Consider the following 26,449-nt stretch of genomic DNA (forward strand, 5'->3'; position numbering starts at 1 on the left):
CTGCGCCCTGGACAACTAAATATGGAGCAAGAGATGTGCCAGTGCCTCTGTGTGTAAAACAGGACCGGCAGTCACAGCAAACCCTGCAACAGGGTATGTCCCCTCAGTCACATGCAAATGAGAAGAAACACCAGAATCTTAAAAGGCTGCATATAAATCTACAGAAAATACTACATTTATCTTTTGGATTGACATACCCATGTAGTCCATGAGGATCAGCTAAATTCATAAAGAACCTTAAGTATATGGTTATTTTCTATATTCAGATTCAATACTTTATATTTGGTGCTTTAGCATATATTCCCTTTAAAAATGTGGTGAATGAAGCAACAAAAGGGTAAAAATCTGCCACTGTGTTGTACCATTGCTGCCTTGCTTGGGATGCTGCAACAACATTGGGTTAAGGAAAATATTAATATATCAATTGCTTTTGGATTTTTAATATGGATAAAACCGCCACCTCTCCTTGAATCAAGCAGGGCTTGGGGTTTTTTTTGTTCTTTTCTTTTCTGTTGTGGAAAACACAATCAGCTGAGAATTGCACAGCATCCTTTCTGAGTTTCTTATGAAAAACAAACGGGAAAACTCATCCATTTTAGAGGAAGCTGTTGTTGATTGCTCTCATTTAATCATACAGAGAAAGAAACACTTTAGTGAACAAAGTCAAAAGTGTAATTTCACTGCTGTCATGGGTCTATTGGGATTCTGGTGTTCAAAACAAAGAGGCACCTCCTACTGTTAGGAGTATTCAGGGGACACCCTGATTCTATTACACACTTTTTCAGCCAAAAATGATTTGAAACGCAACATTAAACTGCACATTTCTATGACAGAGAATAAAAATCTGGTAAAGGTGACAAAGAGAAACCATTTGGAAAACCCTTTTTGACAACGTATATCAATTCTGAGCCACAGGGAGGATGTATCCACTTTGTCAAAAGGTGTTAAGCATTGCGGATTTGGTAGAGATGAAGCAGGAGTGTCTGGCCTGTCTGAAGATGTATTAGAAATATGTCAATGGAAAAGAAAGAGGGATTAAACTGACAGAAAGAATAAGGCAGGGTTTTATTACATTCAAAGGTGAACCAAGCAGTAGATTTTAATTAGGTGTGTCACAAAATAGCTCAGAAAAAAAAATAAATCCTGTAACTACATAATCAGCCTATATCAGCACTTGTTTACTATGGTAACTAAATGATATATCTAAAGAAGCCAAGGAAGAGCAATGCTAATGTCTGGTGAGCTTCAAACTAGTTTTATTTACCTTTTCTTAATTGCTAAGGAGTGAAAGAAGATTATAAAAAAATTAAAAAAAATACGTTTCCTCTCTAAATGAAGTACTGGAACTTACAGTCATTACAATTACTGATGAATTTTAATATATTAAGTAAAATCAAGGTGCCAGGGCTTATTACAAACTGAATTACTCTAAGTCCCACACAGACTCATTTCTCGATGTTTCTTTAGAAACCAGGTGAACAAACACCTTGCTGCACTGGCAGTAATCATGGAACTATAGTGCAAAGCCTTTAAACGATTTCCTTAATGTTATGAATTAAGGCAGGCTGGGGATAGTGAAACAAACCATTATATAATGTTTAGCTGGCATTAAAACAGGTCCCAGCGATGACATATCCATCACCATAAAACTCAGAAGTGAAAGCAGCAGCCCTCAGCAACACCAATGGAAAAACACTCTGGCTGCCTCCCACCCATAGTACCCAAGAGATGTTTCAAAAATGCCCCAACTCCTACGCAGCATTGCTACCAAGAAGAAAACAAGTAACAAACCGGGAAGGGGGTAGAGCCAATGAAAATTGCCTCTGTCTTCATTTTCCATCCACTGCCACTCAACAGTCCTGCCACCCCGGTTTCTTCACATTTTTCAGTGGAAACATCAAGCTGTCCACAAGAATACTGTGACAGAATAGAAACACTGCCCCATTTTTCTTTCAGCTGAACAAAGCCAATGTTAAGGGGGAACACGCTTTCCTTGCTTGTGGTTCTTCCTGCAACAAGGTAGTCTCATTGTCTACTCTGTGGTTAAAGCAGGCTGCTTAGATGCATTCGTTCATCACTTGGCAGAACTTCAGCTCTCTCAAGCCAATAAAAGGTGCAAGAACTTGCTTTTGGTGAATTATTAGACAAAGGCAGGATTAAAGTAATTTCCTACTGGAGTGTGCTTCGGCATTTCCTGCAGGAACAATGAAACACCCTCCCAAACTTCTGCTAAGGTCTTTTGCAGACTGCCAGCCACCCTGGCTTCTCCAAGGGTTAGTATCTCAGCAGTACACATACACCAAGTACAGCCCTGTTCCAGCAGCACATCGACCAGGCAATGCCAGGTTTTCATTCAAGGGCCTTTTTTCATATTCCCACATCAGCACAGAGCCAAAGCATGCTACACCTCTCCTATGGCAACACAAGGACCTCCTGCCTTTGAAAAGAACAAGGGAAAGAAATTATGACATCCAATCCCTGCAAGAAACCCTGAAAGTCATTTTTCAGAGGCACCTACAAGCATGCTAACTGTTCCTGTGCACACATGTGTAGAGCTTTACGTTGCTTCCAGCTACTCGACTCATTCATATTTACATTTCTATCACTTATTTAGTGATTCCTGTGGAGAAGGCTTCTGGGCAAAACGAGGCTGCTGATAAACTCTAAAGCCACTATCCTGGTGGTCTGTTTTTCTAAATGAATTGTATTACTTTTACTAAAGGATCACGAATGGGCAAGTAGAAGCTTTTCTCAAAGCAAAATAATATTCATAGATTTCCATGGAAGGGTTTACTTCTCATCTACAGTAGCACCTGAGCTAGTCAGCATCTTCCTTACTGCCACTAAAAATCATAAAAGTCTGAATTTTTAGAACCGACTTCACATTTCATCCCACGTCTTCAACTAACAACTTAGTAAGCAGCAGTTAAAGGGATTTTCTACTCCTGGCAGTCTCCCTCTGCCCTATATATTGCATCCAATGGTGAGAAGGACTTGACGATCACCAACACTAACTAAACTACTTAGCTGTTTCTGCATCACTACTCACTCTACAGTTTTAAATTAAATATAATACTGCGATTGCAGGTTGTCCACAAAGGAAATAGCTTGGAGAAGACACATTGCCCGGTCACAGCATGCTTCTAGTTCTCAGTGTCTCTTTGGCAGGCTGCAGCTCCACACCCATGGGACTCTCCCATGAATTCCCAGTTCTAGTTTAGGTCCTCAAGTGAACTGCTTGTCTGATGCAATCTAAGTATAAAATTATTATTAGCAGTTGGCTTATTCTTAGCAGTTAGCTTTATCAACAGTACTTCATTTTAGGGCTAATTATACTTTTTTTTTTTTGTACTCCCATCTGCTCACTAATGGGATAGCATTGGCTATCTGCATGTGATTTGTTTGTATGTTTGTTTAATCAGGGAAGTAACTTCTGCTACTGAACCAGTGGTGACTTTATAAGTTTACCTATATGCTTCTAGTACTGTCTAATTCTGGTTCCGGTAGCACTAAACCAAAAGCCATGAACTAAACAAATATGCTCTGTAATTAATTGTGTGTAGTTTCCTGCTGGATTACATGTGAACCCAGGGATCTTTCAGGGAGGACTTCAGTTGGGAGCTAGGAAGCTATTACAAGCTAGTTTATAGTGAGTTTATAGTGACACTGCTAGCACACAAAAACTGCCCACCATCAGTTCCAGCACCCTCAGGTTGGAGATTTGCTGCCATCATGGTATTCATTTTGCCTGTGATGATTTCAGTTTATTCTTAATTTGAACACAGCTAAGTCCAGGGTTGCAATAATGATGCACCACCATGTTTGTGTATCACGGCTGAACAACATGCCACCAATTACTCAGGCTGTGCCAGAGAAATGAACAAAGAAGTGCAATCATGTCTCTGTGGCCAGCTCTGAGCTTCAGGACTGGTATCTGTGGAATCAGTCTTTTTTCCCTGCTGTCCAGAATATCATGTTCATCTCCAGGACAAGTTACTATGGCAACTAAACCTGGGCGTAGTGGATGAAGGCATTGCTGTGCAAGTCAGTGTTTATTTTGCCAGTAATATAGCTAGGATATGGCTGGCCACGTAAGATGGAAGAAGCATGGATTTTTCCCCCCCCTGCTTTTCACTGTCGTACCATTGAGGAAGTCAGAATGACTTTTAGCCCTTAAAGCATCACATCTACTTTGATCTCAGCTTTTCTGCTTAATTCAGTGGCAACTGCAGGATATTGGAGCAAGCTGGACCAAGAAGTAAAAGCTGATTGCAAGTTGCATTCTCTGCTCACTCTGTATCAGTGAATTTTTACCCAAGCCCTGCTTCATTTACCCATGCAGAAGTGACAAGGGAAGCCCCTGCTAAAAGCTCCAAGAGCAGGGCTCAAGCTGCATTGCATAGCTGCTGCTGAGATTGAACAGCCTGGACTTCCTGGCAAGCTCATGGAATTCAAAGGATGAAAAAGCTTTCCAACACAGGAAGGACCACAGCAGACTTGAAACACTCACCAAGAAAGCCTGAGGTGCTCCCCCTGGCTGTTCTCCCATAGCACAGATGGGAGCTAGAGGGCCAAGACATCCCGTCTGCTTGGCATGCCTTGGCCCTGGCCCTTTTACACTGAAATGAAGAACCTACAGGTGTCTCTGTGGTCATGGTTGGGAGCTTAATGCACTGCACTGGGAGATTTGTATTCTGGTATATTTGCTTATACGATGAGCTGCCTCCATTAGAGGTCATAGGCTCTTTATGCATCAATAAAATACTGGTAAAAGTGATTACAATCACACCTCACCACCCCTTGCCCATCCCGCCTCAGACACTATGGCTCTAAGGTTACACATGCAACATACATGCAAATTAAAAATTATTACAGTAGGAATTTTTCCTTGATCAGTGCTTATACTTACCAACAAAAATAGGCAGCAGGGGAAATTTTACTTGCAGTGGCAGTAACCAGCTTTTTTTTTTTTTGTCTGGCTTGATCAGCATGGGTTTTGTTGGTTTTGCTTTTTTCTTTTTTTAAAGGCTGAAAAGCTATCAGAATTAAAGTTAATAGAATTCATGACTCCTGGAAACTAATACCAATGAACTCTGGCTTTCCAGTTTACTGATAGTACTTGGATAGCCACAATTCCTCTCCTTTCTCATAATCTGGAATGTAAGGACATCGTGGGTAAGACTGTATCAGTGTGGTTAGGACCAAAGACCTAAACTGAATGTACCACTCACCGAAAATGTTTACAACTGCTTCAACACCTGCTAGATTGCCATAGACATTGCTAAAGCACACACCCTCCCAGGAAAAACAGGAGTTCAGAGAAGAGGCAAGACATTTTTTTTGTCTTCAAAAGCCTATGAACATTTACTACCAAATTAATAATTTCTGCCAAGTCAGTGTTGGATACAGTGTGCCAGTTCCATGGAACTTGTCATCCATTGCATCACTGGAGAACGTTCCTCCTCATCACTGCACTTTGAGTGCCATGACTTATTTCTGATCTAACACCTTTTCTCCACACTTCACTTGAAGTGTTTCCTGAAATGCCTCCAAAATCTTTACCAAACACAAAATCCTGCAATATCTGAGGTTGCTGCTATTTCTATGCATCTTGTGCTCTTGCTTCTGCCTGGAAGGAAGCCAGACAGGAGAAGGGGAGCTGAAGTGCTTTCTGGAGGCCTGAGAGTCAGGCTTCTAAGGAAAAGAAGCAGGGGAAAGAGAAAGATGGGATTTGGTCGTATCTCCTGAGTGTGACTAAGATGTCATGATCTTTCCCAACATTTTTGGCTAGGCAGGATCAGACTTCTCTACCTACCAAACTGCAGTCAGTGAAGGAGAATGTGTGTGGGAGAGACTTGCTTCATCTTGAATTCAGTCTCTCCTTACTACACAGGCTTCTGAGCAGACCAGGCTTAAGTTATCTGTTGCCCTGAAATGATCAGACATTTACTATTTTCAAGTGATTTCATCAAAGAATAATAATCTAAAAGGGGATGTGCATGTAGATTGGCCAAAACACAATCCTTTAGCGTTGCTCTTGCCTCTTGGGAAGCATCGTTTTAGTATCTGGAGAAACAAGAACTTCAGAGGATGAAGACAAGTTACCATGGTCCCAGGGCGAAAAAGGCACTGCACATGGTTCAGAGATCTGTGGCAATTTTTGTCATATCTTTAGGAGGACACAGGAAAAAGAGTGCTTCTCCAAATACTGCTGACTGGAGAAGCTTAGTAACTGAGTTAATCTTTCCTCTAGAGACCTCTAAGTCTTTATGAAGCATTGTTGTTTATGCAGACACAGATGTAAGGAGAGAGAGCAGACTATTCAAGGAAAACAGGGAAAATATACACCATTTAGATCAGAAGATGGGTAGTTAAGAAAACCAGAAAATTAAAATTTCTTTAAAATACTGTAAATCAAAGTCTAAAGCAAAATAGCTGTACAATAGTAATGCACTAGAACACTTTTTGGTTTCCATCCTTACACAGTGTTAGCGCTTCTGGCAAAGAATCACCCTGCTGGACTGGCTTGAGGAAGAGGCCAGATACAATGAACCACAAAAATGGGTCAGAATCATAAATTCTGACTTCTCAGAAATTCTATTTAAGCTACAGTGCCAGTCAGCAGATACGTGGCTGTTTCCATGCCTCTCTCATTTACTCCATAGAAGCAGATTAATCTCCCAAATTTGACTTCCTACAATGAGAACTATGCAGGAGGGAAGCAGCTGACAAGCACCATGACAAAGAGGAGAAAGTATAAATGTAGTGAGATTCAAGACAAGCAGCAAATCCAGAAACAACTGAAATGATAAACAAAGTAGAACTCAATTTTCAATTCACTATTTTATATACACTGGGAGAAGTCAGTGTTACAAACACTCTCCCACATCTGGGCACCTGAAGCACCACTGAAGCTGCTTAACCTGCACCCACATGAAGAACCACCAAAAAAAAATAAATCCACATTCACTAAGTAAGCTCCCACCATTTAACAATACCAAATGCCTTAGCATTAATTCTACTCTTGCAAAAAGGAGGGAAAAAACCTATTCTGGACATGAGGACTTATGTTCAAGCAGAGGGTGAATATGCCCTGAAAACAAAAGCACAGGGGAGCAAAAGCAAGGAGGCAAAAAGATGATAAAAAAAGCTGATGAAGCAAAGCAAAAAATCCAGTGACCCTTCAAGTCTGTGAAGCCTCTGAAACATCAGGCTCTTTGCTTTGATCCCATGTTCTGCCAATAAATCAAAAAAGCCCAAGAACCCATCTGCAGATTTAGTGAGTGTTTCAGGGCCTGTGGAAAAGTCAAATCAACTTGTGGTGTTCTGCTTGTCATATAATGATAAAAGCACAGCTACCCTACAGGGCTCCAAGCACAGCACAAAATGGCAGTGCCTGCAGCCTTTGAGCAGCTCCTTAGCCAGACAACATGAAAACCAGAAGAACACTCATGGCAAAGATAGTTAATATGATCATATTGCATTACAGTCACTGTAGAGATATTGGGCAAATGTTATGTTGCATGACACTATACAATAATTGGGCAGTAATCAGTAAAAACATAAAGTCCCTGTTTTACTACTGCTTCATCACTAGGTATAAAACAGCATCCTAATAAAGAGCATAAAACTAAGAAGAACTGAGATTAACAAGGCGTGTTATGGCAACTTAGAAGTAAAAGTCACTTTAGCAATATAAAATTGAACAATACTATTTAAAAGAATGAGCAGAGAAGATTTACTGTTCCTCATTAAAAAAAACAGCTATTCCAAAAGCCTGGCCTAGTTACCACAGTGTATAGGTCAAACTGGTAAGCAAAGCACAGCACCTCAATGCTCACCAGAAAAGCACACTATGTTGGATAGCGGACTATAGCGCTATCAGTCCCTAATTAGGTAACCTTGCATGGGGGGTGGGGGGTGCATGAGTGGGTGAAGAGAGCACACTATGAGAAAAAGCTTTGGCCAATATTCAGACATGAATTTTGAATGTACAAGTAGGTATATTTATGGCAGAGTCCAAGAATGATCAGACAAGCCATCAGAGAACGAAAGCAGCTCCCTCCAAGTTGTTTTTATCAGGCTCTGAATACATCACCTCATTTTTAGCAGGGTTCTGGTATCATGTGCAGTTAACATATAATTATTAGAGAACTGTGATTGCATCGTTAGCAGCAGTTTAATTATATCATTGACATTAGTGATGCCATAACATCAAGCTCAATAATAGTTCATAACAAAACCTACAATTAGGACAATTTTTCCTCCCTTTTACACCAACCAAAGTGTTCAGCCTGGAGAAGCCTAATAGTCCATACAGAGGCGAGCTAGGGCTGAACCTGAAAGGATTGCTGGCTGGTAATTTAGTAATATGGTAATTAAAGTCTTTTCATGATGTAATTACACATCAACTACAAAAGGACAGCTGCTATACAACACTGCCAGGGTACGTGGCATGAAATGATTAGATTTGAGAAGCTTTGGTGGTTAAACTGAATACCACAGACATAAGTCTGAGGTATAGCTGGCACTGCATAGCACATTATTATTCAAGTCTCACACTTGGCGCTTCCTTAGTCTCATTGTGACAGTAACAGTTTGTTACACATACCTTGGTCCTGTGACAGCAGAAGCTGTTCAAAACCCACCTTTAAAAGCTTCTGCTGTTTTGAAGTTGCCTGGAATTAAAAGACCTAACCTTCTGAGCAGAGGCAGTACAAATGAGGTTTGTGTGAACCCAGAATGTTTATTTCCCACCCCTGCAGCTCAAAATCTTCTGTCTGTGGGAAATGTAACTTGATTTATTTGTAGGCTTTTTGTGGGGATGTGGGGGGTGGTGGTGCAGAGAAGGGAGAAGGAGAGTGAAGACAGAGAAGAGGCACAAACAAGTAGGTGAACTCAAAGAAACTAAAGGTCAACTGAAGAACTAAGGGTTTTAGCATCTACTTCCAACATCAACAAGCAAAGTCCCCTGTTTGGGTGAAAAGACAAACCCACCCTTCTTCTCAAGAGCCTACAAACTTATTTTTTTTAAGTAGTTTCCTTATTGTATTTCTCACTGCCCTCATTTGTATCTGTACAAACTGTGAAGTTGACCACACAAGGCACGAGACAGCAAAAAGAAACATACTTTTCCAATTAACACAAACAAAATTTCTTGGCTACATGACCGGGCTCTTAAAACACAGGAATGCATTGTGCACCCTGGCAGTAGGCAGACAACCTCAGAGCTGCTGTTCTAGTCCTAAAATGTCCTTTTAGTGATGAGGAGCAACTTAGGTGTTTTGCAATAACTGTTTTTCCCCCTGAAACATGGAAAGTGGGGATTTGGTAGGAGAAAGGCCCAAATCATCAACTGATGGATCTATGCTTTAAAGCTTTTATTTTCTTGAGCTAGGAAAATCTAGAAGTGGGCTATTTGAAAGTGAAGTATCTTGGCAATTCAGGGAATTCTCAGCACAAGGAAGGTTTCTGTGAGGTCCATTTGGAAAGTACACCCCCAAATTATTTTGGATCTGGAGGGACTCTTACCTACAAGCGAGTAATGAGTAGAAAAACTTGAGGCCTGGTTCAGACAAGGCCCAGCCTTGCTGATGGCTTCCCTTCTAGTTCCTGCTCTTCCCCTTCTTCTAAAGAGATGCTTTGGATGGGCTTAATGAACATTCAAAGCCTCTTGAAGACTTAGTGTCTGTAATTACAGTGGACACTGGCACCAACTCAAGATCACCGTCAATTTCTTCCCATTGGGTATCAGAAACTGCAACAGACCCGAGGCTGCTCTTGGGGAACAGAGGAATCCTGGGAGAACTGGAAGCAGCCAGCCCCAGTCATTTAAGAACAAAGATCTCAACTACGTAGAAGTAGGTCCTGCAAGGCCAGTTTTAAACAGCGTACTTCTAAGAGACAATAAAGCAATTTAGCCAACTCGATGGAAGAAACTCAACTGTATTTCAAGTGCAATAGCACAAGAAAATATGATTATTTCTAATTTAATGGCAAGAGAGGTAGAATATAGTGCAGTGGTTCTTATGATTGGAGAGGTGGTCTGCTCAAACATGTACGCAGCTACCCTCTACGAGGATTCACTTGACATTTGATGCAAAAATAAGGTTCAAATATGTCACCTGTCAAGAGGAATTGGGTGAGCAATTTGCAATACATACAGCAAGTTCAGCATCTTAAGAAGAATCATGAACATGAAAAGAATAGGAACTTTATGCACGAAGGATTTCTCTTGACTTCCTACACAGTTTAAAGCAGCGAGGGGCAATAAAAATTTTAGGTTTAAACTACAAACCTATTTGCTTGAGTGCTGTGTCTGTAAACACATGGCCGTACACACTAGAAACACAAACTGTGTGTGCACAAACCATAAACAAAAATGTGTAATTGTAGCAGTCTTCACCTAAGGACAATGTGGTTTGGTACCTCTGCAGACTTTAATTACTCGGCTGTTAACTAACAGAACACAACAGTAGCCTGTCTCATGTGGGGAACTATTCTCCCTGGCCTGCTTATGCAGATCTCTGCTGTGAACGTCTGAAGTCTTGCAAGAATAGCCTCATCATCTCTGGTGGTATGGGCAAAAAGCGAGAAAGTGGAACAGAATGCAAGTGAGAGATTTCCAATAAGCTCCAAGCTTTAGTTAAATACAGAAGGCTAAAGCAAAACATTCTCATCACAATTTTTCAGGCATCCAACTTCAAAATACAACGAAGCAACAACTCCTGAATAACAGCATTCAGTTTCAAGAAAGGGACAAGTACGTTAGCCACAATGGGACAAAGTAAAAATCCTAACTCACAGTAATCTATTTCCCTCCTCCCCCATTGCAAAAGTAGCAGCTATTTGCTTACAGATGACTACCTTCAACGATATTAAAACCTGAGAGCCAGGTGGCTTATCAACAGTAAGGGTAGCATCAGGAGCCACGGGACTTCCTACTGAACCAGTCCAGCCCCACCAGCTGTTCCAGATGCAGTCACCTTGTCAGAGTTCAACACACAATTCTACTACACACCCATGAAACAGCTCTTCTGTTTCAATGCCTTTTTTTGTGTCTTTCCACTTCCCTGCCACCATCAAGTCATTCAGAAACTGCTACAGGGCCAGAAGTGTCATCAGCCTCCCTGACTGCAGCCACCACTCAACAAGATACTGGAAACCTATCACTGCCATTTGCATTAATTTCTGCGAGAACCATTAAGTGTCCAGCCAAGAAACAGAATCCTCTTGTGATACTGCCTGCAACTAAGGAACTTGGTAACACCAGACCTGGGGGAGTTTGGGGTGAAGGAATAAAGCGGGAAGACACCACACTTACTCACCTGCTGTCACCAGCATTTGCCACGTAAAGCTTCCCCAATAAATACACCACCACAAGGGCTGTGCAGCCACCAGAAATATTATACACGGTCCTCTCCCGTTCTATTTGCAAATCCTATGGGAAAAAGAGAACCAGATTTATAAAGATGGCATTGCAATCAATGTTTTAGAAAATGAAGGTTCCCTCCCCTCCCCGCCCCAATAACATCTTTCTTAAACTGCATGTCCCGTTGGCTTTCTTTGTTGTTGCAGCTATGGCCACATGTTCAGGAAGAAGAACAGAAAGTCAGGAAGTACCTATTACTTATGATACAAAGATGTTTGGGACAAATCAGGGCAGGAGACTGTAAAACATCAGGCACCAAGGAACAAATTGCAACTCTGAGCGATGCAAGGGAATTTGCTACAGAAAAAGCACAAGGAAAGGAAAGATAAATGTAGCTTAACAACAGGTACCTGGTGGTATAATTGGAGAGTGCTTTATATAGACAGTAAATAATTAATGAGACCTAGCTATGACATGAATTACTACCTGCTCTTCAAAAGGGATACTAAGATCACTGAGCATATACCTTTACAAACAGCAGCAGGGCATGCTCACGCCACAAGGCTTTCCCCTCAGAAACACAGGGAATGGGTGGATGCTAAACTTAAGGGCGTGGGTGGGTATAAGGTCAGTAGAACATTATTTACTGAAAAATACCAGGCATTCACTGACTGTCCAGGACGAACCACTGTATTTAACCCTGTGTCTCACCTCAGTATTTTTATGAGGTCCTGAAAATGCTTAATTATTATGCGTGTGCACAGGCCCAAATTTACGGAGGCCCATGACTGCTCAAATAGTTCTTCCTGTGTTTAGCTTCCGACTGACTCGGAGCGCAAGAAATATTATATATAAAAAAGTCCTCCTGCTTAACAGAAGTGGAGAACAATCACACCCATCATCAATCAATCAAGTCCAGGAAGGAAAAAATATATAAACATGTACATTTATGTATGTATAAACATAGTGTCCCAGGAAAGCTTGGAGAATTTAAAAGGACAAGTAAATGAGCTACTTTTCAGTACTCTATACATTTTAAACAAAAATTGAAGTATATGTCAATTAATTCATTCTGCCCTCTTAGTTTACTTCGGGGTAATAACACAACATGCTACAAATTACTCTCCTCTCCTGTGTCCAGAATCAAATCCAATTTCAAACTGGTCTTTCCTTGTAATACTGGATTCAAACAGGGAACATCGTTGAACATTGCTATTGCAAGTACAGGCAGATCTTTTCCAGCTAAACCCTGCTTACTTGTATGTGTTTTTTTGTTATGAATATATTTGTTTGCCTCTGTGTGTGTGCATACACAGACAGAGCTATACTTCAGCTATTTTCATATTTGCACTGAGCAACAAACAGTACAAATTGTCCACGCCTTGGGATACAGGATTTAGAGCTTTATTTTAGAGCTAAATTTATCTGAGGAAAAGCACCACAAGAAATGCAAACCATGACAGCTGCAATTTGATTGAAAATCTGCAGAGTTGGAGGCAGCCAGGGACCACACTGTTTCTTAGAGATTTTAGGAGGGGAATGTGACTGGGAGCAGCAGCTGGGATGCTCAGCCACTGTCCCAAGCAGGCTGGGCAGAGGTGTCTGTCACAAATGCCGTGACTCCTTGCTGGCTGGTGTACACAGGGCCTGATATAATTTGTACCATAAATACAGTACAGAGGCGGGAAGTGTGGTGGGGACAGCAAGAAACAGCTGCCCGACAAGGCCATCCCCTGCTGCTGGCGGGAACTGCACCCTGCTGCCGCCAGACTCGGGCTCTCCTGCTGGCTCCCATGCTCTCGTAGAGTTGTGGCTTTCCTTTTTTTTTTTTTTTTTTTTTTCCTCTCTCTCTCTCTCTCTCTCTCTTCTTTTGAAGCGGGGAGCAGGGCGGTCAGGAATTGAGAACCAGGAGGAAAAAACCACCTAGCCAAAAATCAGATCTGGTGGAACCTCTGGTCACAGACGTGGGCCTGTTATAAATGCCTCTATCGTAACCTTGCCATAGAGAAGCTAATCTTCCTCCCCATGGTTTCTATATATTTTTAAATAAAGCTGAAAAGAACAGTTCAAAGGAAGCAGACGTTTGTAACTATCAAAATAATTTAAACTTACAAATACTACAGTGGATTTTCCAGGCACTGCCAGGAATTTTAAAAAAACCTTCACCTCTGCAGTTCAGAGTACCCTCTGAAACCTCCAGACAATATACAATTCCTCACCCCGGTTTCAGTTTGTCGTATGTACACTTTTGCAAGTGCTGGAATGCCTAAACTAAAATTTATTTCTTTCAATGTGCAGAATTCAGAAGCATCTATTATAGGAGAGAAGACAGATAATCCTTAGGGCCTCATTTTCAGAGTTTCCTTTACTTAAACTAGATCTGTGTACTGGATTTTTTCAAATCATTGCTGTTCACGGGCTATTCTCTCTAGTCATTGTTCAGAATGTGAATTTACTACCATGACTTGCCAGAGTACATTCAGTGCCATGTATAATTTGATAACACATTGTTTGACATTTCCTTTTTTCTTTTTTTTTTTTTTTCGGGGGGGAGGGGCAGGGCAGGGGAAAGAAGGGAAGGCTTTCTGACAGCTCAACAAGATTTGGGGGTGGGGGGACAGGATGGGGATATGACACAACAATAAAATAAAGCCCACCTGTGCTACTAACTCATTATGATGTAGAGACAGCAGCTTTCTATGAAATATTTTATAACAGTGCTGCTGGGAAGGTGAGAGTAATACAGCATGAACAGGGCCAGAAACCCCAAAATACCTCTGAAATTTAAGAGTGTAAAGGGGCTCATTCCAGACAAATTGGAGTACATACAAAACCTTCCTTGTTTTCCACTTGAAGAAAGATTTCAGGGCAAGCTCTCACCACCACCCCCTTTTATTTTTTCTTGTCTCCTTTTCTGTAGCATGCAGCTCATCCTCACATAGAATCTGCATGCAGGGGAAGAGCTGAGCAACACTGGGCAGAAACAACACACTTTTTGGCCCAAAGGGCAGCCTCAGCCACTCACTCAGACCCTGATAGGGGAAAAGAAAAAAAAAAAAAAAAAAAAAAAGAGGCATTTCTATATTCTCTATTCAAAAGGCTATCGCTTCATGCCAAAGCAGCTGGTATTTTAGTCTGTGCTCTGCGCCCTTTTCGGGACACACGCCGTGGCCTGGCAGGTAGGACGGGGTGCCCACCAGGGCTGCCTCACGCCCGGTCCCCCTGCTCCCCCCCGGGTGCGGGGGCGGCGGCAGGAGGCAGCCAAGCCTGCAGCGCACCGCGGGGTCCGTTCCCAGGGCAGGCGGTGGGGAGCAGGGGTTGCTCCCCCCACCGGTTACCGAAGCGGTCCGAGGAACGCGGCCCGGCCTCGCCGAGCTCAGACCCGGGCTTCCCAGCGCCGAAGCACCGAGCTCGGCACGCTCATTAACGGCCGCCTGCGGGAGAGCAGGAACCCGCCCCACGGAGCCGTCACCACCCGCTCGGCGGCGGCTCGCTCGCGCCCCCTGGCGGCGGCCCCGCGGCGGGGCCCGGGCACCGGGCGGGTCAGCAGCCCGCGGCGGCCCCGGCTGGTCCGCCCGCCCCCCCCCGCCTCGGCCCAGGCCACCGCGGCGCCAGCGGCCGGCTCGTCTGCGCAGCGAGGCCGGCGCTGCAGCACGGCCGCACCGGCAGCCAGCCGCAGCTGCACCCGACGGTACGTTTCAGAAATTTAGGGCCTTGAGAAGAGAACGAGGTGCATTCAAAGCGCAGCGTCACCGCTACCGCACCAACAACCGACACAACTATTTTTCATCAGTATCTGTCCTCAGAGTAGGGGCCTCTCCTCCAGGATCTCAATCTTGCTACAACAGAAAGCAGCTCTACTCCCTACATGCACAGCATCGGGTATCTGCTTTAAAAAAAAATATTAAAAAAATTCACAAGGCATAACCACAACTTAACTCCTTAATCTGCTTTACCTCTGTTAAGAAGGCATCGCAAATGTGGAACACTGTTCCAGCCCTCCTCATGCCTACGTCTATTTAATCAGAGACAGCATTTCAGGAGAACTGTACAACAGATGTTGCGTTGCACTCAAGATTGTTCAAATTAAAATGGCACCAGTCTTGCAAAAGCACCTGTCTAGATTTCATCTGAGTCAAAAATAAAAATTTCAATAAAGTGATGCAACGTATGCAAACTTATACCTCCCAATAAATCATACAGACTAGTTCCGTGCCATTTTTTCCCATCCAAAATTAAGCAGGGTTCAGTGTGGCATAGGTGCTCTCTCCCCTTAGTCTTTCTTTAAAACACTGCATCACACACATGTATACAAGGTTAAATACAGGGAAGAGATTATAGTTTGATGCTTCCATCCAGTATAGAACAACATTTGGAAACATCCCTCCTGGTACCCTAGAACTGAATCTATAAACGTACATTCTAAAACTCATAAGATTAAAATTAGAGGACTTGACTTCCGATACCTTCAGAACTTGAGCTTATGTATTGCCTTTTAACTGGAATAATTGTATCACTGACAATTACTGACACTGAGCATTTTTTATTTTTTAAACAGGACACTAATTTATCTCAGAAGACAACACAGAAACTTGCTAATCCCAGTTCCAACACAGTCAGAGAACACTACCTAGAAGTACTTCAGAAAGGGGACAGCTTAATTGTTATACTTCTAAGTTAGGCAATTACTTGGTCTGTGTCAGCTTTCCAGTGTTTTACTTCATGTAGCTCTCAGACAAGCACTGCCCAAAGGAAACCACACCCAATAAAGGAAATACAATTTTTAAAAGCCTTTTGAAAAGGATGAATTGTATTTTATTTGAGACTTGAGGCACAAACAGGGAAAGCTCAACTAAAATTCAAAAGGCAGTGGGACAAAAAAAGTAATGGTATGCTAAATGCTCCCACAAAAAGGGGACAAACCCATCATTAGATAAACCTGCCAGGTCGCACTGTTAAAAACAAAACAAAACAAAAAAAACAAACCACAAGCATCTCTATCTACCCAACATTTTCACCAGGTTCAAACACCCTTAGCAGCAACAAGGGTTACAGGAAACATCACCAAGAAGTCTGGTCTGCCTACGTGTCCAGGAAACTTGAGCTTTCATGAACCGCCAGGTAAAATGATGGCACAAACTCTTGTACATTAAGCACAACTCAACTGCATTGACCTAATTCAACAACATCCATGATGTTCCGGTACAGAATAGGGCTGAATAAACTATGTGCTGTGGAAGAGGCCCAAAAATCTTCACCCAAAGACTGCTAGGAGTATAAACTAGCAGGAAGTTAGACAGGGGTAGGAGGAAGATCAATCATTGCAAGCATAGATTAAACTCAGGAGTGTCGATCTTACGAACTGCTCCCTTACAGGGACAAAAGAAAATATTCTTTTGCCTAAACGAATCATAAGCACAAGACTCCCCCAAAAGCTCAGATATAATTATCTATTGCTTTTTTTAATCTGACTATTTTTATAAGACTTCCTTTTAATGTAAAACTTAATGCTGAAATTACATTGCATTGTGGTAGACAGAGTCATTTATATAGAAAAGACCAGATAATGAACTTCAGCCCTCTGATAAAAAGCAGAAGTAGGAATTAAGGTACCTGATATGTAGCACGAACAAACACACAGGGAGGAAAATAAAATATTCTCTGGACTTTAGTTTAGAAAAAGGGAGGACAGATTACTATGACCTGTACATGGAATACCCAGACACCGTAACTAGCAAGTTATCCAGGGTTTCTGCATTTGTCATACCGTAATCCATAAAATCCTTCCCAAGCAGTCAGACATAAGCTGAGACTGTCTTCGGTGTGAACACCTACCAAACAGAGGTGTGAACTCAAAATAAAGCAGGGCAATAACAGCCCTGCTCACTCAGACATGTTCAGGAAGGCAGCAATGGGTAATGCATGTGCTGCTCTCATAAGAAAGGCAGAGCACCTGCAATGGCCCTTCTTTACCTCTCACCTTTGCTTTCCAGTCCCATGAAACTCCCATTTCTCATCTCTCCTGCACTTGCAGCCAGTTTCAACAGGAGAGAGAAAGAGTCATGTCACTCTTCTGGCCTGAAAGTCGCCCCAACTAACCATGAAATTGGTGTCCCTCTCTTAAGCACGCTCTGAAGCCACTAGAATGCAGGGGATGGGCAGTGTCATCTCTTCCCTTCTTTCTCAACAAATGGAGAAAGCTAGTCCTCCCTTTCTGAGAAAGGCATGCTAAACTGACAGAAGATTTTCATACATCCTCCTCTTTCTTTTCAGCTAGCAGAAACTGAGCTGACCAGCTGCAGTGAAAAAATCTGCTCACCTGCCCCACATAACAATGCTATTATCCCCACACAGGATGCCAAGGCTGTGCATCCTGCTCTTGGACCTACCCACCTAGAAGTCCAAACCCAGTTAGCAGGTTTGTTTGCTTGCACTTCCTCGGGGAGAAAGGACAATCCAGCAAGATAATTGTTATTCAGAATTCAAAGTGAAGCACTGCTTTGTTATAATGACAACTCTGGTCTCCAATTAGCCGCAGGTACATCACGAAAAACAATGATTGAATACTTTCAGACAACAAATAAAACCTCTGAGAAACACTAATTAGTTAAAAACCCTTCTGCTTGAATAAGAGGCTTTTCTAAAAACAACAACAAAACAATTTAAAAAAGGAGAAAACAAACAAGAACAGATCCTCCCAAGATCTGATCCACACGTACTCAACTGGCAGGCCAAACCTCTGCTCTGCCTGACAAGAATTATTTTTAATAACATGGGAGAAGTGAAGGGGGAAGGTACAGAGCAGCTACATCAATTACAGAAGAGAAAAAAACAGCCTTCCTTAGGGAAATTGATGGATATTCTTTTTCCTCAGGGTCATGATTTCCTCTGGTAAGAACATACTTCATGTCCCACTCACCCACACCCAACCTGCCTCAGTCAAGAGCTGCACGCACTCTCGCTACAGTCATGTCCTGGTTTTGGCTGGGATAGAGTTAATTTTCTTCTTAGTAGCTGGTACAGTGCTGTGTTTTGGATTTAATATGAGAATAAGGTTGATAGCACACTGATGTCTTAATTAGAGTAAGCACTACTTAGCAAGGTCAAGGACTTTTTGGTTTTCCATGTCTGCCAGTGAGCAGGTGCACAAGAAGCCGAGCGAAAGCAAAGTCAGGACAGCTGACCCAAACTAGCCAAAGGGATATGCCATACCATAGAACGTCATGCTCAGTATAGAAACTGGGCGGAACTGGCTGGGAGCCAGCTACTCAGGGACTGGCTGGGCATCAGTCAGTGAGTGGTGAGCAATTACATTGTGCATCACTTTCCCCTCCTCATCTTATTTTATTCCTCTCTTTCCGCCCCCCCCCCCTTCATTACAGTTATTACTGTTATTATTTTTATTTCAAATATATAAGCTGTTCCTATCTCAACCCACAGGTTTTACCTTTTTCTGATTCTCCTCCTCAACCCACTGGAGGTCGGAGTGGGGAAGTGAGCAAGCAGCTGTGTGATACTTCGTTGCTGGCTGGGGTTAAACCAGAGCAAGTCACTACTGTGCTTTATAAACCACCCCAACACTAATGTGAACTACAGGTCATTGGATCAAGGAAGCTGCCCCTCATCCATGTCCCTGATGTGACCTGTTTGTGTAGTTGTGGGCAACACAAACAAGGGTCTGTGGTGCAAGGAATGCTGAGAGCCTTTGCTGCTGCTCCAGTAGGGCAACAAGGCTTTGTAAAGTGCATGCCCATATACACAGCCTTATGGTAACAGACAATGCTACCGTGAGGCAATACTGATTTTTATCTTAAAAAAAAAAAAAAAAAAAAAAAAAGGAGTGGGGAGGGGGAGAAAAGGAGCACCAAGCTGCTAAAAGTCAAGTAATTCATGTGGCCTTGGTGCTGCCTGGGCCTTAAGATCCAGTTCTTACCTCACAGGGATGTACCAGGTATGCTGTTGAGGCTCTTAAATAATTTTGTCCACACTTAGGTAGTGTTTAAGTAAGGAAAGAAAAAAAAAAAAAAAAAAGGGTAGTGAAAAAATACCTAAATGTTCATCTTCCTCAGGCTATGTGACTCATTAACATAAGCAACAAGAACATCAGAGCTCTGAAATATACGTACCATTTCCTTGAATGCACTTTCTATGGCCCCAATAACCAGGCACTCATGTGGGATCTTCTTCTCGGTGAAGAAGCGCGTTGGAGGTGTGCTGGGTGAGCCTGGGGCCCCCACACCACCACGCAGGGAGGCCGCCCGTGTCAGCGTCCTGCTGTTGGTGGCTGGGTTGTCAGGCTCCTCTCCCAGGCAGGTGGGTGGGAGAACAGCGGTGTTCTTCAGGATGTCCACAATCTCCTGCAGCTGCTCCAAGATATGGTGCTGCAGCAGTTTGGAAGCGACCACAGCTGCCCCCGACCCAGCATGTCCATCAAACAGGGACCAGTAGTACAGGTTGATCCCATCTGTGTCCTGGAGAAGCAGCAGGGGAAGAAAGGAAAAGAAGAGAGATGGTCACTGTTACACAGCCACAAGTGAGGTGACTGGTGGCACAGGTGCAGCAGGTGACACACAGGTAACCTTCCCAGAGGTAACCTTCTTTCTGAAATGGAGAAATAATTACTGTTTTAGTACAACTCTGACAGGAAGAAGCGATGCTTATTTTTCCCCACGCATCCCCACCATTTTTCCCCTTTTCCTTAATCCCCTCAAAAAAATACTTTAAAAAAGGCTGAACTTGCAATCTTTCTTACTTTACCAGCCATTGCAGGATGCACTGACCAAGCACAGCCTACCACTATGAGACTGAGTTAATTTCTATGTAATTGGAATAAAAGCACTCAAAAATCAAATCATTGATAAACGATGGATCTACCACCATGGAGACCAAAATTCTAAACAAGAGAGCACCTGAGACTTCTGTGACAGATCTTGTTTTTCACCAGGCATGAGACAAAGGACCTCAGTTTGACATCTAGTAACAAGACATGATCCCCACTTCCATGACTGGTAAAAAAGGTCAATCTGTGTGGACAGATGGGACAGCTCAGGCTTTCCCTGCCTGTGCCAGCCCAGGAACCAGCACAGCGGTCCTCAAGGATGGTTGACACAGGTGGAATCAGCTGCACTCCACATGTGCTAACCTACACATTCACTGCCTAGTTCTTCCCAGTCCTCTGAAAAGTTTCCTCTGCAATACTGGAGTTACATACCCTCTGACCAGAAGAGCTATGCAAGTGTTTTGATATAGCTCTTGGCATAATAGTTGATTTTAGATCTTATATTTTAGCTCAACTCCTAGCATGCACAATTTCTCTCATACACACAGAGTATCTGGAAAAGTAAATCTTGTAGACCTCATCATTAAAATTAAAGTATGTGTGGTATATAAAGTATGTTATATATTTGTTCAGCAGTTATTGATCATTGACGTGATTTTCAAATATTTCTCCCTCTCTGCTCCACACAGTCTCCTCTGACAGGTGTAAGTCTGCTCCACTATTGTTCTGATTTGAGCAGAAACCATGTTTTTGTGGCGAGGTGCCCTATCACTCCGATAGGACACATTAACCCAGGGCTGGAGGCAGACCAAGTTCTGGGCAGCACGAGCTCCTATCTGCCTGAAAAAAACCAAGGGGCCATACCCTAGATAACCTCAGGTTTCTGGGGAGAAATTCACTTAGAAATCCTCAGGGAACCATTTAAAGCATATCTGTCTTTACACGGTAGCATATTTGGCAGCAGTATGTGGAAAGAGTCTTTCCAGTCTCTCCCCTCCATTTCTTCTTAATCTTGCACCTTCTCCTAGCTATACTGAAACAACTGTTTGTGGGATGGCCTCATGAGTCAGATGTGGGTGGACTTACACAGATTTAGAAATAAATCATTTTGCAAGGAACTGGAATCAGGCAATACTGTTGCAAAACACCTCATACTAAGAAAGCATAACCTAGATCTCACTGCAGGCAAAGAACTTAAAATTACATCTGCATGTCACACTAACTGTGGTCTAATTTAGGATAACAGATATGGTTTGTTTCATTCACCCAAACACTGTTCCTTTACGCAACAGATCAGCATATAGTCTAGGCACCACCTGCATCCCAGCAGCACCTCGCGCCCAAATCACTGCTTATTTCAAACTTATGGACAGGGCTGTGAACTGCAGCTCAATTTTACTTTCTGCTGTTCCAGGTGCTCCACAAAGGTGCCAACCACTGGATGCAGGACATGGCAGACAGGCTGGCATAAGAACACCATGAATTGTCATTTGCAGATCCAAAAGACATCATTCATCGTTGCCCCGAGTTACAAAATCCAAAACCTTGTGCAAAATGTCTTTTAGCAGCATGTATATAGACCATCACTACAAGTTCATGCTGTTCATTGCTGAATGAACATTGCTACTTACAACTTACCTTGTTCAAATGCACATTTAAAAGCTGTCATTATAAAAATTACATAAGTCCTTTTTTATTTTTTAGTTTATAGCATTGCTGCTGTTACAAAGTTCAAACACACTCTTAACCAGTGCATTAACAATAGTCATCTACAGAGTAGAGTTCCTCCAAGAAAAGGAATTCAGCTGTCTACTGTGTACCCTTCATTTCGTTGCTGGAATGTTGAGAAAAGGAGAGTATTTTCCTACAGTACTGGATTACTTACCACAGTAAGGATCATACAGGATACATCCTATAATGGTGGAAAACCCAGTAAATGTACACATTTCCAAATGTGGCTCCTTAGCCAGACCCACCCACTTGCCCAGTCTGGTAAATCCACAAAAAACTGTTGTGCAACTTCACCCCTGAAGGCATGACTGGCAGTTGCGCTAGCTTCCTTTGGGGTCAGAATCCATCCAAGTTCACACAACAGTTGGCTGTAAAATTCTTCTTAAGCCATTTTTAACAGATAACAGATTACTAAACCACCTGTTTGTAAAAACAGATTGCTATTCATGCAAAATCTAAAGTATTTTGCCAACAGAAACAAGTGCCCCAAAGTAAATGTATTTCAGCTGAAAACTGAAACCATTTATTCAAAATGGCAACACTGGGCCTCCTGAGAGCTGTAGATCAAACTACCTCTGCTCCCATTCTTCTGTCAGGGTTTGGCTCCCTGGCCAAAATCCACCTCATGATGCAACACGGATAATGCTTCCACAGCTTAATGTCCTCCTGTCATTTGAAAGGTACTACTCCTTAGAAGATGTGCTGCCTTTTGGGGAAAAAGCATAAAGGCATTACGCTTCTGATTGAAATGGAAGTGTTTTACCTTCCACCTAGAGCAGGAAGATATTTTGTTGTCACCCTCCCCCTGCACCCAAACTAAAACAGAAACTTACAATTAAGAACAAGTTTAACCTCCCACACACACTGATTTTCTTCAGTTTTCCAAAGCAAACACCTAGCAAAGTCTGTATTAGAGTTTTTCAAAAGCTAAAAGACGACAGTTATTAATACAATTCACTCTCATTATTATGAGCACAACACTGGATACGTCCTGTACTGAACAAACCTCATGTGAACTTGGTAGCCAAATAAGGGGCCATCAGAGACTGGGAAGCTTTACAACAGACCAAAATAATGGCCCATGACAAAAAGTGAAATTGAAATGTTACCGCTTATTTCCTCTAAGCTAATGGGCAGCACAAATTAGGACAGGGAAGCTCACATGGGTCTGAGCCATATTATGAGGCTGTCACTGACATAAACATGGCATGGCCATGTCAGCTATAGTGTTTCTGCTGGAGTTCACTGATCTTGTCCTTTTTGGACTAGTAATTTGTAAACAAGAGGGTGTTGCTATTAGTTCAGCTAAGTTCAGACATCTACAGCACACACCTCCAAGACAGTTCTCTCAATTGCCCTTATTCTCAGCAGAGAGAAAAACACTCCTGCACTTTCAGACTACGCTCATCTCATTCCAAAGTGGATTTATTTCTCCCTATCAATTGCAGAAGTACCCTAGATAACCCAGAGGTCTGTATTATAAGCATATACAGTCAAGGGAGATGCTCTTGTATACATGTTCTGTGTGAGATGCTCTAGGGCCTTAACTTCAGTCAGGTTCTGCAGGCATTACTGACACCTAAATATTAGTCTCCAAAAACCCTTACGTATTCGTAAGAAGCTTCATTTACTTTTGAACTACCAAAGAGAGTATAACCACAAATAACCCATTAGTTGTCTAAAAAAGGAACAAACAAATACCCTTCCCCCACCCTGAGAATAAAAAGAGCGAGTCCATTTGAAAGAAACGAATTCTCCAAAACCATACCAATTTGATGAGAATTAAGTATATGGTGCAAATAAAGTAGCGACTCAGAGAATGAACAAGGGCCAGCAGTCAGGGCAGACAGATGAGACAAAGAGCACAAAAAGGTCCTTGCTTTTCCTCCCACAGCTGAGATGACCTATTTTGGTGTGCATATGCATAGCTGTTCTCTCTCTTTCACATTTGGGAGCTTGAACTTCCTCCTGAAAGTATCGACATTCTGCAGACTCTCAAAGAACAAGACATCTATTTGTATGAGCTCTGGTGGTATTCTGTCAAAAGCAGTCTTTCAAACACCAATCTCCATTTGTTCTTTTAACTGGACAGAGCCCTCAAGTAGGAGAATGATCAGTCAGAGTGATTTAGATTTTCTTTCAAAAGATTCAGACTTAACAACATTCTGAATGGCTACCAAGTACACGAAGAGCAAACAGATCCTTCACTGCAGTGACCTTACAATCCATTTCCAGAATGTACTAGGAAATTTAATAAGTTTTAGGCTCCACAACTGCTGACCTAGCTTTCAGGAAGGTTCAGTAGTCTCCTGAGTTTTGTAACTGTAAAACATAACTAAGATATGCAAAGTTTTGGGTCAAGCAATGGAAGAGAAATCATGAAAGATAATGCATATATACACACACACACATAATTGGTGCCGAGTTATAGCAAAAAAGAAAAAAGGCTGCCTTAGCAATCAATTTGGGACAATTTTTTCAGGTAAGATAGATAGTAGTTCTACATTGCAAAACTTCAGATTTTTTTTTTCAATGAAGCTAATTCAAAAAAGCAAATAAATCATGTTGCCACTAAAGAGCTATTCTAAAAACCACAACTCACTACAACTTCTATTGTTCCAAATATGAACTACACTCACAAAATGCATTAGAGCGCACCTTTAGTTCTCATAAAATCTGAAATGAGTGGGCAACTGCTACCCCATACTCAGAGAAAATTCTCCTAATGTTACCAATATGTTCAACTACCTGTGGCAGGCAACCAGCCTCATGTCACACAAAACAAATACTCCATCCCGTCTTTATGGCAAAGAAAACTGCAGAATTATTAATCATGTATCCTCACATTACAATGACAATGAATGATGCATCACATTAAGTCCTGCAACCTGCCTGTCACTATGACAATATCCTGGGATAGGATTCCCATTTCATTCATTGATGGTCTTCAGTATTTCTCATTAAGGTACGCCATAGTTAGAGGCATTTAAAAATCATACCAGTGAAAAAGCTGCACAATTTTAAGTGAATGCTCCTGAATGGGGACAGAGGACAAATATGATTAATCAAGCAGCAGTGGAGTGGGGGGGGGGGGGGGGACGGGACGGGGGAGTGTAGAATTATTTTAGGGTTGAATCTGCAGAGTCTTTCCTCTCACTGCTCTGCTCAGTTTATCAACCATTCTTTCAAGAAAAAAAAACCAACTTATTTATGCTGTTTAACAGGTTTCCTTGGATTTTTGTGTGTTGAGACTAAACAAATGTTCACTTCTCCATCTCTTCATTTCTGGCCCACCATCACTTCCTTCCCACCCCTGGAAGCTCTGCAGAGTCCAGCTGCAGAGTCCAGGCCATGACAGCCACGTCCGTGTGGACAACCCATGGATCAATGACTCCCTTACGCTACCTCGCCAAAGCACAGGGCTGCATTAGTGGTGTTAGCATTAAACAACAACAATCACATGATCTCAGGTGCAGCTGACATTTAAGTTTCACAAATTTCCCAGAAAGCAGGGTAAACCAAAGATGGTACATGGCCTTCTCAATGGCTGTATGAAAAAAAAGAAAAATCTGAGGACAATGAAATAGACTCTGTTAAATCAAAAGACAGTTTAAGTTCTAGTTCCTATTTCCCTTGTGCTCCACCTTTAAAAAAAACTAAACAAGAAAAGAAGACATTTTTCTTTTCATCGGACAAGTACTCAATAAACTTCTTCCCTCATCCCTTCTTCCTTCAGTATTTCTGCAAGGTGCTTCACCACTCTGAGACAGTTTCAGATCATGTGTTACAGTGGCATTTCCCTATGAGGCATCTGCGGTATTCAGCCTCTGGCTTTCTAACTAAATACTTGCCAGGACAATATTATACCGTTCACTGGAGTGTCTCAAGCCTGTATTTCTACATCTTATTGATACAGAGAGTAAGTTACATTTAACACCAAGTTCATACACTCCTTAAAAAAATATTTCCTAACAATGCCATATGAGGGCAAACCAAAATTTTATACTTTGCAGTATAAAAATATGAAAACATAAAACCAGGACACATTATAGAAATGTGTACGCTTTTTTTTTAGACATATTCAATCAACAAAAAAACATACCAAGGAAAAAATCCTACTAATTGCTAGTGTAAGACTGCCCTCTAGTAGAAAACCTTCTCCAAAAATATGCTGCCTGTTTGGGGAAAATATATTATAAATTTAAATTCACAAGCTGTGGTCTAGTAACATGGTAGAATAGGTTTTACACAGCTAAATAACAAGTGCTATCACACTCACTCAAATTTCATGTAAAAAACCAGAAGTAAATCTGTAGATGAGAAAAGAACATACAAAGAACACTAACAAGTAGGATGAAACCAGCATACCATATATTATACAGATCAGCTGGCTCCTCACTTCAGACATTATGCTCATTTCTGGTCAAAACATGTCAGAAATAAAAGAAAGAACAGAAGTTTTGAAATAAAAATATTTCCCCCAAGAAGCCTGAAAGGGAGTGGCTGTTTATTCCAAAATCAAGATCAAAGACACAGAATCAAAATAGGAAATACACTAGTAAAGAGAG

At 42.0% G+C, this 26,449-nt stretch overlaps 1 protein-coding gene across 5 annotated transcripts in view; it reads right to left on the reverse strand.

The window, feature by feature from the left end:
- PPM1H (protein phosphatase, Mg2+/Mn2+ dependent 1H) overlaps nt 1-26,449 on the reverse strand; it is a 212,717-nt gene that overhangs the window by 50,434 nt on the left and 135,834 nt on the right. For all 5 annotated transcript variants that reach the window (XR_013928677.1, XM_080390780.1, XM_080390777.1 and 2 more), the window contains exons 4-5: nt 19,498-19,842; nt 11,328-11,440 (exon numbers count right to left, since the gene is read on the reverse strand). Coding sequence is in view for 4 of the 5 variants with exons in the window: in XM_080390780.1 (XP_080246906.1) it covers nt 11,328-11,440; nt 19,498-19,842 (458 nt within the window). In the remaining variant the exon portion in view is untranslated. The remainder of the gene's footprint in view (nt 1-11,327; nt 11,441-19,497; nt 19,843-26,449) is intronic.

Source organism: Falco punctatus (genome assembly GCF_963210335.1).
Source record: "Falco punctatus genome assembly, chromosome: 6".
In the NCBI taxonomy this organism is placed as follows: Eukaryota; Metazoa; Chordata; class Aves; order Falconiformes; family Falconidae; genus Falco; species Falco punctatus.